Raw genomic sequence first — 14,104 nt, 5'->3', positions numbered from 1 at the left:
CCCGTCCCTACTGCGGCTCAGAAAAGAAACACTGCACAGCACGCCCGGAAACCATAGTTCTCCCGAGCGATCTTTCAAATTAGTTGAGGACGCCTCGACTCGGAGGGTTTTGGTGCCTAGGTCCGAAGGACGCACGCAACTTCCAGGGATGCGAAGGGTAAACGCAAGGTTGAGAAATGAATAGGGATAGGAACGCTACCAGCGGAACCTATCCATGAGAGGGCGTTTGGGAGGACACCGTTTGCTATTCTGATGGCGGAAAACTGGTTGGAGATTTGGATCAGTTAAAGCGGATGTACCTCGTATCTGCTGTCTTGATGCCATGTACCGGCTACATGCGAGTCGAGAGCCAAGGGACAGCAAAAAACTTGTGTGTGTATTACCGGGGAAAACGATCACTGACATACAACGGTCATTAAGCGAAGGTTGTCCTTGTTATGTACATGTTGGTGAAAACTGTCGGGGCCATGTGAGCGAGTTTGGACGACTCACTACAAGAACTCATGTACATGTGGGTTACCGCTGCTATTCACAGCTCTTCATCTTCGCCAAGGCTAGAGTCCGGGCCAGGCTCCATAGAGTCTTCATCTTCCGTTGAGAAATTGTCATAGACGGTCCATAGGTCGTTAGCTAGCTCCTTAAGATCTTCAATGTCATCAGAAACAAAACTCAGGGTCCGTCTTCGGAGCGTTGAGTCGACAAATTTGGCGTAGTCGGCAAACATCCGCGCAGTACCGCTAGATGTTGAAACCGAAGAGAACAGTTCGACGGGCGTGGGACCGGAACGTGACCAAGATAAGGGGCTTTGGGGCCTAAGGAAGGGTACGAATGCCGGTGGTGCTGGGTACGCAGGCGCATGCGTCCTGTCGCAGAGTAAGGTTGATATGAACCAAGCGTTGGCAAGAAAAACAGGTTTTACCGTGTGATAAACATGTCGTGCAGGGATGACCGCGCGGCCCACTGATCATATGCCCCGAGACTGTGGGTTGCAAAGCCTCGTGTCACATCGCGGCGAGAGAATTGGCGACGAGTCTGTAGAAAAGCGGGTGAGTAATTCGTTCCAAAGAACATTGTTCCTTACATCAAACCTCTCCATGGTAGAGAAGTTGAATATATTGCTTTTCAGGTCCTGTTCGGTCGATGTAATGACCGTAATTCCGCATATCTCGGCGTAGGGGGATCCACGAATGTTCAGTTGAGAGCAGAAACTGGATATGTCATCCGCAGTCTTGGTCAATCTGTTCAGCCGCACCGGCAAAGTTAGAGTTGTCGTGGGGTCTGGTGATCAAACTCTCTTACCTCAACGGAAGAGTCGAGCTTTCTATGTGTGCGGAAATTATTCCGGATGTATGGTAAAGATCATCCTGCGACATAACGGGGGTAAATTTTTGGTCCTAACCGAGGTATTGTGGAAGTAAACGCCCACTTCAGTTTTCAGCTGTGGTGAGGCTTCGTAATGGGTCCATACAGAAGGAGATTGTATGGGAACTGTGAGAGACGCGGTCTCGCTTAGCCCGCGCAGATAGAGCGCGTCATTAATCAATCTTCTCGTTCGTCTACGCTGAAAAAAGTGTTCATGGAAAAGAAGCTGATATGTGAGAGATTTCATACGTCCTCGACATCAATATCCCATCCATATGTATTTGAGAGCAAAGGAAAGGCCAAACATGGGATCTTCAGCATATCATCGTGTAGCGCCGTGAGGAGCGAGTGCACGAAGGGACCGAAGCTCGCCGTGTCATTTAAAACTTGTATCCCCTGTCCGGACATGACTTGGCGATAATGACGAGATACTTAGAACACACCTGGACAGAATCAGACTCTTCAAGAAATAATCTAACAGAGCCTTCCAATAGAGAAGCATCCTGAGAGTTTCGTGATATTATGGGAAGCGCAGCACGCGAAGAATTAGTTTACCTCATCAAACTGCCTGAAGTACTGTTCTCCCTGTTTCCAGTCGCCTTCCGTGGCCTCCCAGTCTAGGGACTGGGGGATCATTTGGACAGACTTACGGGCGTAATAGACACGACTGAAATCCGACCAGTATCTGATAGGTTCACGGTGGCGCATATCGCCTACTGACACCTCGTCGCCCTGAGATGCCTCCGCGCCGTCCTCGTCGTCGATCTTTCTGGGAGTAATCAAGTCTTGCCTGTATTCCAAAACGCCACCATCCCTTGCATTCTAATCAGTTCAAAATGAATACGTACAAGTGCCTGGTGCCCTTACCACGCTCCTAGATCTTCCACAACTGGATTGTCCGGATTTGCGTCATGGATGACGTGGCTATTGGCTAAAGCACCAAAGTTGCCTGGCACAAGGTTAAGCCTAGCTGCATTCTGCCAATTTCAGCACTCACTCTTCTTATCGAAGGCGAGCAATCTCGGAACATATGTAAGCTCTCCCTGATCAGAGAAAATGCTTAGAAACATCATCAACATATCGTGCTGTCACCATCGTACCTGTCGGCTGTATTGTTCCCCAAAGGACGTCGCATGAGAGATTTGGATCGGATCGCCAGTTTCGTCGCCCAAATAGGTCTCTTGGGTATTCCAGAAATGCGTGCCTACGTAGTTAGCCAGTTGTCCAGCCTGAATATACAAGATTTCCCGCATTTTATCAAACTTTCGCAAGCTTGCCCATGACCTTGGGAGGTGAGAAGGGAAAAGTATAGACCGTGGGATGTCGATGCCTAATATGTCTAGCCATCATTTCTCGACTTCTTTTCGATCACCGCTTGACATGTTCTGCTAAGGCAGAACAGAATTTTAATTCATTGAGATGGCGGAAATAAGGAATGGTCACGAACCTATGCTATCGATGGTGGGTGCACGAAAAAAATTCACCGCCAGGTGGCGGACGCCGGCGGCTCCGAAACTCGGGCCGCTATCTGCTACAGCCAGTGGTGACTTGATGATGACTGCATCAAAGGGACGCCCTTCAAGAATCAAATGTCGTACGGTAAACGTTGCAACGGGACTGGCCAAGCCCATTTGATCACAAATCACATTCGGTTCATAGACGAAGGTCGGTCACAATATAATGTAATTTTCATTAAGCACGCCTCCATTATTGTATTATTGTACCTACGGTGAATAAACGGACGATTACTCTTCATCTTTCAGCATGGCACTCCCCTTCAACGGCATTAATCCGGTGACCCTTTATCCTAAATAAGGCCACCTGTACAAATCTCAGTGTGTTTTCGGACATGCATTACAGCACCCAGGAGTCAGAAGCCTCTGCAGAGATAGGCCAGGCCGCTCAATACCCATCTACTGACTGCTCCTTAACGAGGCTCCGCGGCTGAGCACTTCCAGCTTCGCACGAACTATCTTCGACGGTTGACCAATCGCGACATTACAATAATGTGAGATCACAGACGAAGCCGACAGCCGATAGATCTTGTTCAAAGCTTTTTTTACATGAGGCCGCAACATGCCAGCGCAATCAGCCTACCCATCTCGAGCATGAACAGTAAACTTTAAGCTATGTGCACATATTGAGATACGATCACTAGCACCGATGTGTTAAAGAACCCACCTGCATGTCATAAACTAATTCGAAACTTGTCCAACACTCGGCGATCCTCTGACGATAAGGGTGTGTACGATGTTGGAACTGTGGCTACAGCCCCACGGCTGGACGAAGAAGATGTTCTTTCATGGGTGTGAGAACGACTAGGATATCCCATAGCTGACAAAGGAGGTAGGATAACCCGCTGGTTTGGATCGTGAGCGTGAAAATTCGGCATGGATAGCTGGAGAGATCCGGGGTTAACTAAAGGTGAAGGACATCGTTGAAGGTGTCGACGGGGAAGCTGGGCTTTGAGTGCCATAATCGGAGTGCCTCGAAGGCCCTGCCTGGTCGTTAGCTTCGGTGTCGTCGGAATAATATGAGAATCGATCCGTTCTCAGAGGCACAGTCTTAGTCGTCATTATAACGCCCTTCGGAACTTGAATGCGACGGAGATTCTCGTAGTTTTCAATGACTGGGAGCGAAGAATAGTCGTTTCCCTAGAAGATACCTTAGCCTTCGACCGAAACAACACAGGATTGAAACACCTACCGAGAAATATGCAACGACGTGCCATTTACGCCCTTCTTTAGCGCCGGGAAGATAGACTAGAGCGGAATAGGTCTGCTTCGTTAGTCCATTCGGCTTCGAGGGACGATCCTTCCGTCTTGTAGGAGGGGGTATGACTGCAGTCGGATCTGTGGCTCTCCGGGCTCTATTCGCGATGAGCGGCAGGTTAGGACATAAGTGGTATAGTAGAGTACTGAACGGGGATACCTTCGCGCGGCCTTCGCGTCTCGTTCTTCTTGAGTCGTTTCCACCTTTTCTTCGTAAAATAAGTAGTCGCCACGCATGCGACTTTGTGACCTAGAATAATTCCGTGTGAGCCTTACGAGTAATTTAGAGAGCGTGCGTTGTACTACCATCGCCGTCCATCCGTCCACCGAAGCAAGCCACCCTCATCTTCCGCTTCCTCCCAGACGAAAACGTTCCCCGCAGTCAGTTGGTCCCTTTCGGAAGCCACAAGCCGCCGTTTGATAAGTGGTAATATGTTTCTCCTGACAGCTTCCAAAATAACTTGAGCGTCATGGGCGTCCCGGAGATCTACGTTTTGAAGTCAGGAATTTGTCCATGTCGCTGGCAAAAGGGGCTGGGCTCACGGAGTGACGGATGCGTCAAGGCTCGATTCGCAGAGCTATTGCTGTAGTGGGGCACGAAAGACATGTTCGTCACGTCGAGAGAGACCAGAACCCAGGGTAGACTTTAAGGACGATGGGTCGGAGAGTTGTATACCCAAGAGTAACAGCAGAAGGACGTTTGATATATGAGAAAAATAGGTCCGTCCCACACCAGTGGTACAAGTAGAACGAAGCTTCCGATTAAATGGAATTACGGACCTCTCAAAGTGGCCTAGGCGAGAAACACATGGCGGTCCGCGTTTGCCGAGAGAGATTTGTAGTTTTTTCTTACGCATTAGGCATCTTTCCGAGAAATACGTGTAGTATTCCATTTAACGATGAACCAACTTTGGCCACCAACGTAAGTCGCATCACGGTCTGAATAGACTTGAATCAAATTCAGCGGGTTCCGTAGTCGATCTCGATCCCGGTCCAAGCCCCACCAGAACACCTCAAAAGAAGCTCAGGCGGAATAGTGAGGAGAATTCTCGGGATGCCGAAGTTTCCCCTGCAAGTGAAATTCAAATATCAGCATTTGGTGTGAATGATAAATCATTGCTACCCAGGCATTTAGCGCGCCGGGGAACGCAACTAGGTGAACCTGAATGTGCTGATCACAGCGCACGTTCACACGACCTTGGAAACAGGCCTACACAATAATAGGCAGGCAGATTTGAGAAAATATAAATCGTTTTGGATGCTTACGTTGTTTTTCATGATGTCTGATTTCTCGATTTGACGAGGTGGCATCATGCAGCAGCGTACCGAGAACGGAGGTAAAATAGTCAATTCTCACCGCAATCGTGCGATGCCCAGAAAAAGAACAGATCGATGCCCCTGTGCCTAGTTTATTCGGGTTCATGTTCTTCTTTCTCAGCGGCGTAAGCAAGCCCTGTGAGAGGAGGATGACATCACCTTCTGAAAGATAGAACGAGCACTTAGGAGTAGAGGATGAACCGTTAGTGAGCAGCGAGGCAAGCTAAGGCGAGAGCAGTAGGGATGGACACGTATGCCATCAAAACCGAGCGGCCAAAGGGCCAAAGACGCCCTGCACCTGTCACGACACTGATTAAAGCTTCATCCCAACAACGGAAAATGATGTTTGTTCCATCAGGTCTACTTTACCTGGTGTATGTACATGTGGCCATCCTGAATGTGTATACGTCAGCGAGGTTTTAAGCGTTGACTCCAACCGAACCTGGTGCCATGCGGGGTTATCCACACAGAAGGTCAGACTACTTTCACCGTTCTGAATCCAGGGAACTCAAAGCAACAGCGTTGCTAAGAGTGATGGAGAAGCGGTATGACTTGTGCATATGCCAGAGACCAGATGGCCAGCAGCGTATGAGCCATGTTGAATGAAGGCACCGCATTGAAGGTGATAACATGTGGCGGTTGGAGTCTTTCTCGTGCAGAACAAGTGCCAAGCGCAACAGTGTATCTTTCCAATAATCCTTCACCGAGGCTTCCGCAGCATACAAATGCCAAAGCTACAGAGCAAGCCCAAACTTGCCGGTCGAGTAGAATAAGGATAGTTTAGAGATTGAACAGATAACCAAGGACAGGTTTAGACAGATTTGCGTAGAAGCCAAACATGCAAACATGATTGGAAGCATGTCCACTGACCAATGTCCATCTTTACAACAGTTGAACATGATCGGCAACATTTCGGGCAAGGCACGTCTAAGGTCCTGTGCCTGTTGGGGAAGGGGGAGGGAAGAGGCCCTGGAGCCCTGAAAACCAGTCAAATTCTGCGGCGAGTTCTAGCCAGAACTCTGATGATCAATTCCGGCCGCGTACGACGTATGGGGCTCTATTAGCTCGTTTATCGAGGACGGTGACTAGAAGGACAAGGAACTTACCGGCAAAGTGATGCCTGCGTGCAATTGCAGGGTGCAGTAGGACCCCGGGGAATGCCTATATATCCCTGAACCTGAGCCTGACAAATTTGTGAGAACAAAACTGGACAAAATAACCAAGAGACGGTACTCTAAAAATAGTGATGGCCAACATCCGCGGCATCACTGGTGTCGAAGCTAGGAATTCAATCGCTCCACGGGACTGCGCTAACAAACATACAGGAGGACGCAAATTGTCAACTGAGAAACAAACATTGTAGCATACCGAATGAAAATGTGTCGAGACACGTTGCCCGCTAACTTGCCGTCGCTAGGCTGATTCAATCTCGTACCCGTGCCAGCTCACAGCCACCAAGATATATTTTCTAATAACAACCCTCAGGTGAAAAGACCAACGAAGCGCTTTGAGCAGACGAAGAGTGTCGGTGTCGATTTCTAAGATATGCCATGGGGACCACGCCCTTCATTTATCCATTGAAAGACTTATCTTTATACAGATCGCTGAGCCTCGTTCACGAAACGGGAAATCGGTCGGTTTTGTCCGGATGAAATACGACGTTTTCCTAGCAGAGTTCGTCCGGATGGCGACGCAGCTTCCCCCCTTATTATGGAGGTCCTGATTTACGAGTTCTTGGGATTTTTGGCCCTGAAGACAAATTGTAAATTTGCGCAGACAGAATATGCCAACTTTGGTACTTTCGGGATTAAGGAAACATAGGCATTTTCCGGGGTCCTGCTAGCCCGGCGGATCCAAGTCGAGTTTTAGACCTGACCGTTCCTCTGGGAATGATTGACATCGCGCCACCATGGCGTTGGTGTAACTGTTTGCGGGGTGAAAGATGCCAGGCGCTAGCAGAAAAAATGGTAAAGATGCAAATGAATCCTGTGGGCATGACCTGTACATAACATGCCTTCAAGTCCCTTGAGATAAGCCTGGCCCTGTATCATAAGTGTCGTCTCAAGCCCTTCCCGACGCACTAGTGCGGGTCAACCTCAACAGCCGAGAAAATTAAATATTTTCGGCTACAGAGCCTTACCGACCCCGAAGATCTTGTTATCCGAGGCAAAGAATACCGTTCTCACAGGTATTGAAGCTTACCGGTAGATGCCAGCATGATAGAACCACAAGATGTCTGACCCAGAGTTCATGTCCAAGACGTCAAAGTAAGGCATGATTCAGAAATGGGTGACGTACCGTTATATGGGCACGGGGAACTCGTTGGCGTTATTAGTGCTAGGCCACCCTAACAGCTACTATGACAATCAAAGAACGTTACCGGAAATACATGCTTCAAGCGACTCGGGGAGTTTGTTTCCGGACTTCGGAGTCTCTTCAATCATTGAAATGCGACAACGATCGACCCAAATGGCTTCATCCAGGCTCGGTTTTTCTAACTGGCACCGAAACTATGATATACCACAAGAGATAGAATCAGACAGAACAGCTGAAGCGCCCGGGCCTAATATAGACGCGTAAGTTCATCCTGATAGCGTCCCACTTTGCCAGTACTCAGGGAAAGCGTGATCGCAGTTTCTGGAATAAAAAGAAAAGGTTAGAAGTCGATTCCGGACCTTGCTGTTCAGCAGACGCAAATATCGACACAGCCACCCATCGTTGTGCCCCAGGAAATTGGCCACGATTATCATACTTCGTAAAAATAGACAGATAATAGAGTCGCTAGGGAAAATTTTAGATTTGCACCCCGGTGTGCGAATCAAAATCATCATCATCATTCACAGAGTGGACATCTGGTGCGACAGCTGCCTCTTCAGGTGATCTGGTGCATTGCGGTTCTAGATACAATAGAATCGGGTAGCTGAACGGAAGGATATGAATGGTGGTTACAAATAATAGTGATGCCAGAATAAGATATGCTCAGAGTCCATAGAATGCGAGATGCCAGAGTATTCAGACGTATGTTGGATGTTTCCGAAGCTAGTTTGAATGCTGAGAAGCAGGAGTAGGAATGCAGAATAATTTAAGGGGTTTACAGCGACGTCGGTTCCAAAACATCAGGTTTGAAGCGTAGCCGGGCAACGAGAACAGTGGCGTCTGGAGAGCCGTTTACGGATACTTTGTGGGTAGACACGAAAGGAAGATCTTCATGATAGGAAGGACCACCGAGTTCAGAGGGAACTTCGTTATCGGTTTTGATCGCGCCCCATGGCTGACCATTTCTAGGGGGGAGAACATTAAAGTGGGCCTGTTGCGAACGTCGCGTCAGTAACGGTGACTCATCACATCTAACCACTAAACAGATAACTTTCCTGTCCATCTGGATGTCCGTGACTGACAAACAGCGCGTAGTCAGGCGTAGTCAAAGTTCCGATAACTGAACAGAGAACTTAGAACAGAGCATTACGGGCACGGATCTAGAAACCACCCACCTAGAAAGAGGTCCTCCTTCTGGATATGATGCTGGGCCCCGTAAGTCACCAAGATATCGTCAATATTAGCCTTGAACCACTTCTTCGGGGCATCTAGGTTCTCGATATATTTGTAAACAGTCGTCTCCGTGTACAGAAAGGCGGTCTTATGTCCGGCACGAAGTGGGTGAGAATATCGCCGCCTAGAACGACAACGATATCAATGACACGATCATATTTAAGTATGTTACTCACGAAGATATGCCATCATTCTTCCTGAAGATGTTGGTAAAAGCCTCGAGTCCCCTTTGGGCAGCGCTACGTTGGTCCAAACGCTGACTCTGCGCCGTAACCTTGCCATATCCATATACCGAAGGCATCCCAGCCGGATGCCCATCAGGCGATTTCTCTGGATTAACACAGTTAAACAAGGTTACAAAGGCACCTTCCGGCTTCTGTAAGTATCCAACAGCACCGAGGTAGACCTGGGACGGGGTCCATAACGGCAGAGTGACTGCGCCCAAATATTAGCCTATTACAAATATCACATCTAGACATTAAAACGTACGAGACGGATGGAACTTGTGGGTCAGGAGTAGCCTGTACCGGCGTTCATCACGTGCCTCAGCAATTCTCTGGTCGGCGACAGGTGGTGAAACGTAACCGTCGTATTCAAGCATGCTGCGAATGCTTTCCTCTTCTGACTGAGTACTGGGGGTGGTCGACTCGGCGGTGGAAGAAGCACGGCTCAAAGGTGCTGACGAAATATATGCCATGGGTTCAGGCATGCGGACGGGAGCGTCTCGGGAAAGAAGAGGCGGTGACGACGACATATCTCGAGCGGTACGGAATGATGCCGCATCTGAAGAAGGAGAACCTTGCAGCGGACCAAGAGCCAATTCGCGCGCTGTAAACGGATGAGAAAAATTCCCCCAAGGGTATAGAGACTTACGAGGCGTGCCGGGGAACAAAGGTATAGGATGCATATCGGGACTCGGACGCGAAACGCGGAACTCGAATTCACTTTCCTGCCATTCTGGGAATTTCGGCGAGATGATCTCCTCAGGTAATCCAGAGCTTTTTCTCAGCTGCTTTAGCTCTTGAACGACCGCAGAGAAGTTTGGACGCAGGAACGGATCCTTCTGCCAGCACGCTCGAAGCAGTTCTTGCAAAGCTGATGTACTGAAACGCGTCGTTGGAATGACGGGACGAGAATCTTCCCCTAGTACAAGTATTAGGACATTGTGGAAGGAACGTTGGAGCAACTTACTAAGAACAAAATGCCTAACGGCATCATCGTCCATGAAAGGCCAAGGCATTCGTCCCATTGACAAAATCTCGATACAGCACATCGCGAAGGCATACACGTCCATCTCAGTCGTCAGCTGACTCAGACCCATCATCAGTTCCGGCGCCTGCCACCTCAATGTGCCGTCTGTGGGGTTAATGATGAGCATGAGACCCGAGGTACGCAATATCAAGACTCACGAGGCGGAGGTGTCCCGCTGATCCGAAAGGCTTCCGATTTCATCTCGCTCTGACCAAAGTCAGAAATAACGCAGCGATGCCGATCATCGACAAGAACATTGGAGGCCTGTCAAATTGTCATCGATTGGGGTCAAGACCAATAAATAAAAGGCAACCTTGAGATCCCCATGTAACACGCCCTTACTGTGCAAGTATGCCATTCCCTTGGCGATTTCATACATGAACTTCAGAAGGTCCCATCCCTTCCCAGCATCGACTGTCAACGATTCCCCGCTACCGCTACCACTTCTTCCCCTACCAGTCGGCAGACCTAGCCCAAGGCCTACTCCTTGATTCGCATCTCTGGTCTTCCCTGGACTTGCACCCATGGAATTCCGCCAATCGGGTAAGCTCCCTGTCCTAGTCCTGCCCCCTTCCATTCTTCGCAAGAACTCCACCAACGTCCCGTTCTTCAGGTAGGGGCTGACAAAGAACCAAGGCGGATCACCACTTGCACTGCTGGCACCGTACAGTTCCAGTACATTTGGATGTTGGAGCGTCTTCCAGATTCCGACCTCTCGGATGAACAGATTCCGCGGGGTCGTCTCTGCAAGAACCTTGATAGCAACAGTTTGTTTACGCCAGGTTCCTCGATAAACGTCAGAGAAGAATCCGATACCGATCTTTTGCTCGCGGTCGACTTCATATCTAGTCAGCCTGTCAGCCAAATGCGAATTCAGAAGTACGAAAACGCCTACCGAGTAATGGTCCAGCTTGGTAGATTCAGGTTTGTCTCGACGCCTTCACTCATCCGCCGCAATGCGTCGATACCACTCTCCATGAACTCTTGATCCAATGTGTCTTCCCTCTCCACGGGAGAAATGTCTTGACGCTTCCTTCTGCTCTCTGTGCTACTGTCACTTGTTGAACTCCGGGTTGTCGACATAGTTTTCGATCTCTTTATTTCTCCTGCGATAGCCGGCACAGCGTCCTTTCCCTGCATGCTAATCCTCCTCACCATCTTGATTAACTTGCCGCGGTTGTGCCCAGTGCTGGAAACCGATTCAGGCGTCATCAGTCGCTATATCTTTCCCTCTCTCCGTTGAAACCGTTGCTGGTAGAGGGGCATCTCCGCCTGTGCCGTGACTCTCAACGTCAGCCTCGTCTCCCGTAGCAAAAGAACTCCCTTGTCTCTCCACAATTCTTTCCAGCGCCCTCTGCAATGTCTTGATAGCCTCAGGCATCTCCTCTCTTGATACGCCCAATGTCTCTACCATTTGCACATCGCTACCAGCGCTTAGTGCATTCCGTAGCAGTGCCCTCAAATCGGCTGTATCCATCGCCATGTCATATTCGTTTTGCTTGGCGCTTAATTCCTTAAGAGTTGGCAAGACCGTTGTCGGGAAAGGTGACACAAAACTCGGTAGGGGTGGGGTGTCGGACAAAGAACTAGGTGTCGGGAGCGGAGGTAGGGACAGGTGATGTTCAGGTGGAGAAGAGAGTGACGCGGAAGAAGGAGATTTGAAAGGGCCAGCGTTTAATGACGCATGAGAGCTAGAAGTAGGGAGGCCAGAAAGGGCGGACAGTTTGGGCGTAGTTTCTTCTTCTCGTATGCCTGTAAGTTGGAGGGCGTTGTCCATAGAAATCACGCTGGATCGTCTCAACGACTCAATGATGACTTCTGTGTCCTTCTGTCTTCTCTGTTCTGAAGCTTGAACCTGCTTGAGGATACGAATTTGGATAGAGAGCTGCAAAAATGTTAACAGGAAATAAAGAAGGCAATGTAATTCGACACATACACCAAACGTTTCCATGGCGTCCTGCAATCCGGAATCGCATGCGGCGATTTGCCTCAAAATCTCATCTCGTCTAAGATAGCGCTTGAGGAAAGGACGATGAATTTGTTTTTGAAGGAAAACGAGGACCTCGTTGAATGCGCTACAGAATCCGCGTAAATCATTACACGGCAACTGGAGAGCACGAAAAAGAACGTACTCCGTAAGCTTCGAGATAGGAAGGGTCAACTCAGCGCCAACCATGTCACCTGCTTCATGTATCTCCTGCCGAATCGACAGAAGGATATTTGCGCAGCGTTCCGTCAAACGCAGACATTGTAGACGATTCATCTAAGAGCCAGTAAGATGAAAGCAGTCAATTCAAGCATATTACTTACATCTACCAGCTGCAGGGAGTCCCATATCTGAAGTAACGTTCGTGCGATATTTTGCAGGCCTGGAACTGGAGCAAATTCAAGCAAGTCTTGACTCAACAGAAGTGCTTCGTGGCCAACATCTAGAGCATTACCCAGGATGGATGATGCCGCTTGAGCCACGCGCTAAAGGTTTTGTAAATCTGATTGTTACGTTCCAAATGGCGGGATCTTTACCTGTCGAGTCAAAACCCAACCCTCTTCTTGCCCGGCGGGCAATGACTGTTTGCGCTTTGGCGATTCCTTCCATGGTCTCGCGATGAACTCGCCTTTACCCCACCATGCCAGCGACGACTCCCCAAGAGGCGTAGGGGATCCAACGGACTTCTTCCAGACGGATTCGTCGATGACACCTGGCGATTTGGAACGAGATCTCAAGCGAAACGAGGAAGATTCTTTGTCGTCCAGAAGGCCAGCGGCTAGGGATGAAGTGGACACTGACGATAATGGGCTAGTAGGCAGCTCTTTGAGCGTGGACACTGAATGCCCTCGACGTCGGCCTTCAGGCCTGGGAGAAGAAGGATTGAGCGGCGACGACACCCTAACGGTGGACGCTGACTCGGAGGAAGGAGGAATATGAGAAAAGTTCGGTTTTTCCATCGAGTAGAATGTAGATGAGTGCCTCTGGGCGTCGTCCACAATGGCGAGCAGCGAGGGCGTCGATGGAAACAGCAAAGGCGAAGATGGTGGTATAAAAGAGGGTATCCGTGGGAAGATCTTCCCGATTAGATTCCAGATCAGTGTCAATCGGCGGAAGTATCGGCGCAAATCTTTTTGGACTTGAAATTGCAAAATTGCGAGTCTGTCAAGTGTGCGCTTGGGAAAACACGCCCGGTACCACTTTCATTTCTCTTTTATGTGCGATGCACAGCAGGGCCATCTGATGCTCGTGTACATACGTGCGGTGTGGCTCGCTTCCGACCCTGTACCGGCCCGAAATGGCAACACTTACCGCAAATAATTGGGCGAAGCTAGGTTGGCGAACAACAGTCTGCTGCAAGGTGCTGTGTGCCCCATGTTCCGGGCAGCACAATGCTCTGCATAGAGAATGTATTTCCATCCAGACAAATGTAGCTATACCACCGGTCTCGGGCTCATCTCACCGATTCATCAGTCGTTTTGACTATTCAACATCAACTCTCATTTGATCCGCGTGGTAACCAGCTCTACTGATAAGCATCACCTCAACTTCGGAGGAGGTCCTTAATCTTTAGAAATCTTCTTTCCTTCTGTGTCTCACACTCGGATCCCGAAAAATGAAGCTTACAACCGTACTCAGGCGATGAACCACAGTGATCTGGGCTGTCTCCTACTACAATGTCTGTGCGGCGTTCTGGCACTTAGATGTAGTAGACCCGAAGTCATGGTTCCGGTCCGTGATGCATGTGCATGAGCCCTTGACAGCCTATTGTGAATCCAATCTGGTACTCCACTCTCAGTTATGCAGTCAGGTCCCCAGTGACAACTTTGCAGTCTTCCCGAGCGCATTGGAGTCACTTCCCCTACCT

The 14,104-nt window shown here is 49.4% G+C and overlaps 3 protein-coding genes across 3 annotated transcripts; all 3 read right to left on the bottom strand.

The window, feature by feature from the left end:
* Positions 1-58: 58 nt before the first annotated feature.
* On the bottom strand, positions 59-2,615 carry EV420DRAFT_1704196 (mtDNA inheritance protein Dml1; the record flags this gene model as incomplete). Its single annotated transcript, XM_060479525.1, has 11 exons — positions 59-863; positions 920-1,032; positions 1,082-1,238; positions 1,300-1,364; positions 1,427-1,561; positions 1,612-1,758; positions 1,806-1,865; positions 1,918-2,176; positions 2,230-2,311; positions 2,360-2,405; positions 2,463-2,615. 11 exons carry the CDS (start codon positions 2,613-2,615, stop codon positions 530-532), a joined length of 1,551 nt encoding a protein of 516 aa, XP_060327527.1. The 3' UTR covers positions 59-529.
* Positions 2,616-3,550: 935 nt separating this feature from the next.
* Positions 3,551-4,740, bottom strand: EV420DRAFT_1621855 (Gti1/Pac2 family-domain-containing protein; the record flags this gene model as incomplete). The annotated part of the gene is made up of 6 exons (XM_060475742.1): positions 3,551-3,696; positions 3,782-4,016; positions 4,069-4,231; positions 4,294-4,383; positions 4,440-4,620; positions 4,677-4,740. The coding sequence occupies 6 exons, from the start codon at positions 4,738-4,740 to the stop codon at positions 3,551-3,553; spliced, it is 879 nt and encodes a 292-aa protein (XP_060327526.1).
* Positions 4,741-8,160: 3,420 nt separating this feature from the next.
* EV420DRAFT_1561339 (uncharacterized protein) lies at positions 8,161-13,399 on the bottom strand. Its single transcript, XM_060473856.1, has 15 exons — positions 12,774-13,399; positions 12,561-12,722; positions 12,383-12,513; positions 12,187-12,325; positions 11,497-12,135; positions 11,146-11,468; positions 10,564-11,095; positions 10,409-10,514; positions 10,191-10,355; positions 9,873-10,142; positions 9,489-9,827; positions 9,176-9,434; positions 8,942-9,123; positions 8,849-8,886; positions 8,161-8,757 (listed from the first exon to the last, which is right to left on the bottom strand). The coding sequence occupies exons 1-15, from the start codon at positions 13,194-13,196 to the stop codon at positions 8,542-8,544; spliced, it is 3,924 nt and encodes a 1,307-aa protein (XP_060327525.1). The 5' UTR covers positions 13,197-13,399; the 3' UTR covers positions 8,161-8,541.
* Positions 13,400-14,104: the final 705 nt, after the last annotated feature.

This window comes from Desarmillaria tabescens, assembly GCF_030435595.1.
Source record: "Desarmillaria tabescens strain CCBAS 213 chromosome Unknown EV420scaffold_34, whole genome shotgun sequence".
Classification (NCBI taxonomy): Eukaryota; Fungi; Basidiomycota; class Agaricomycetes; order Agaricales; family Physalacriaceae; genus Desarmillaria; species Desarmillaria tabescens.
This window is presented reverse-complemented; position numbering and strand designations above follow the sequence as displayed.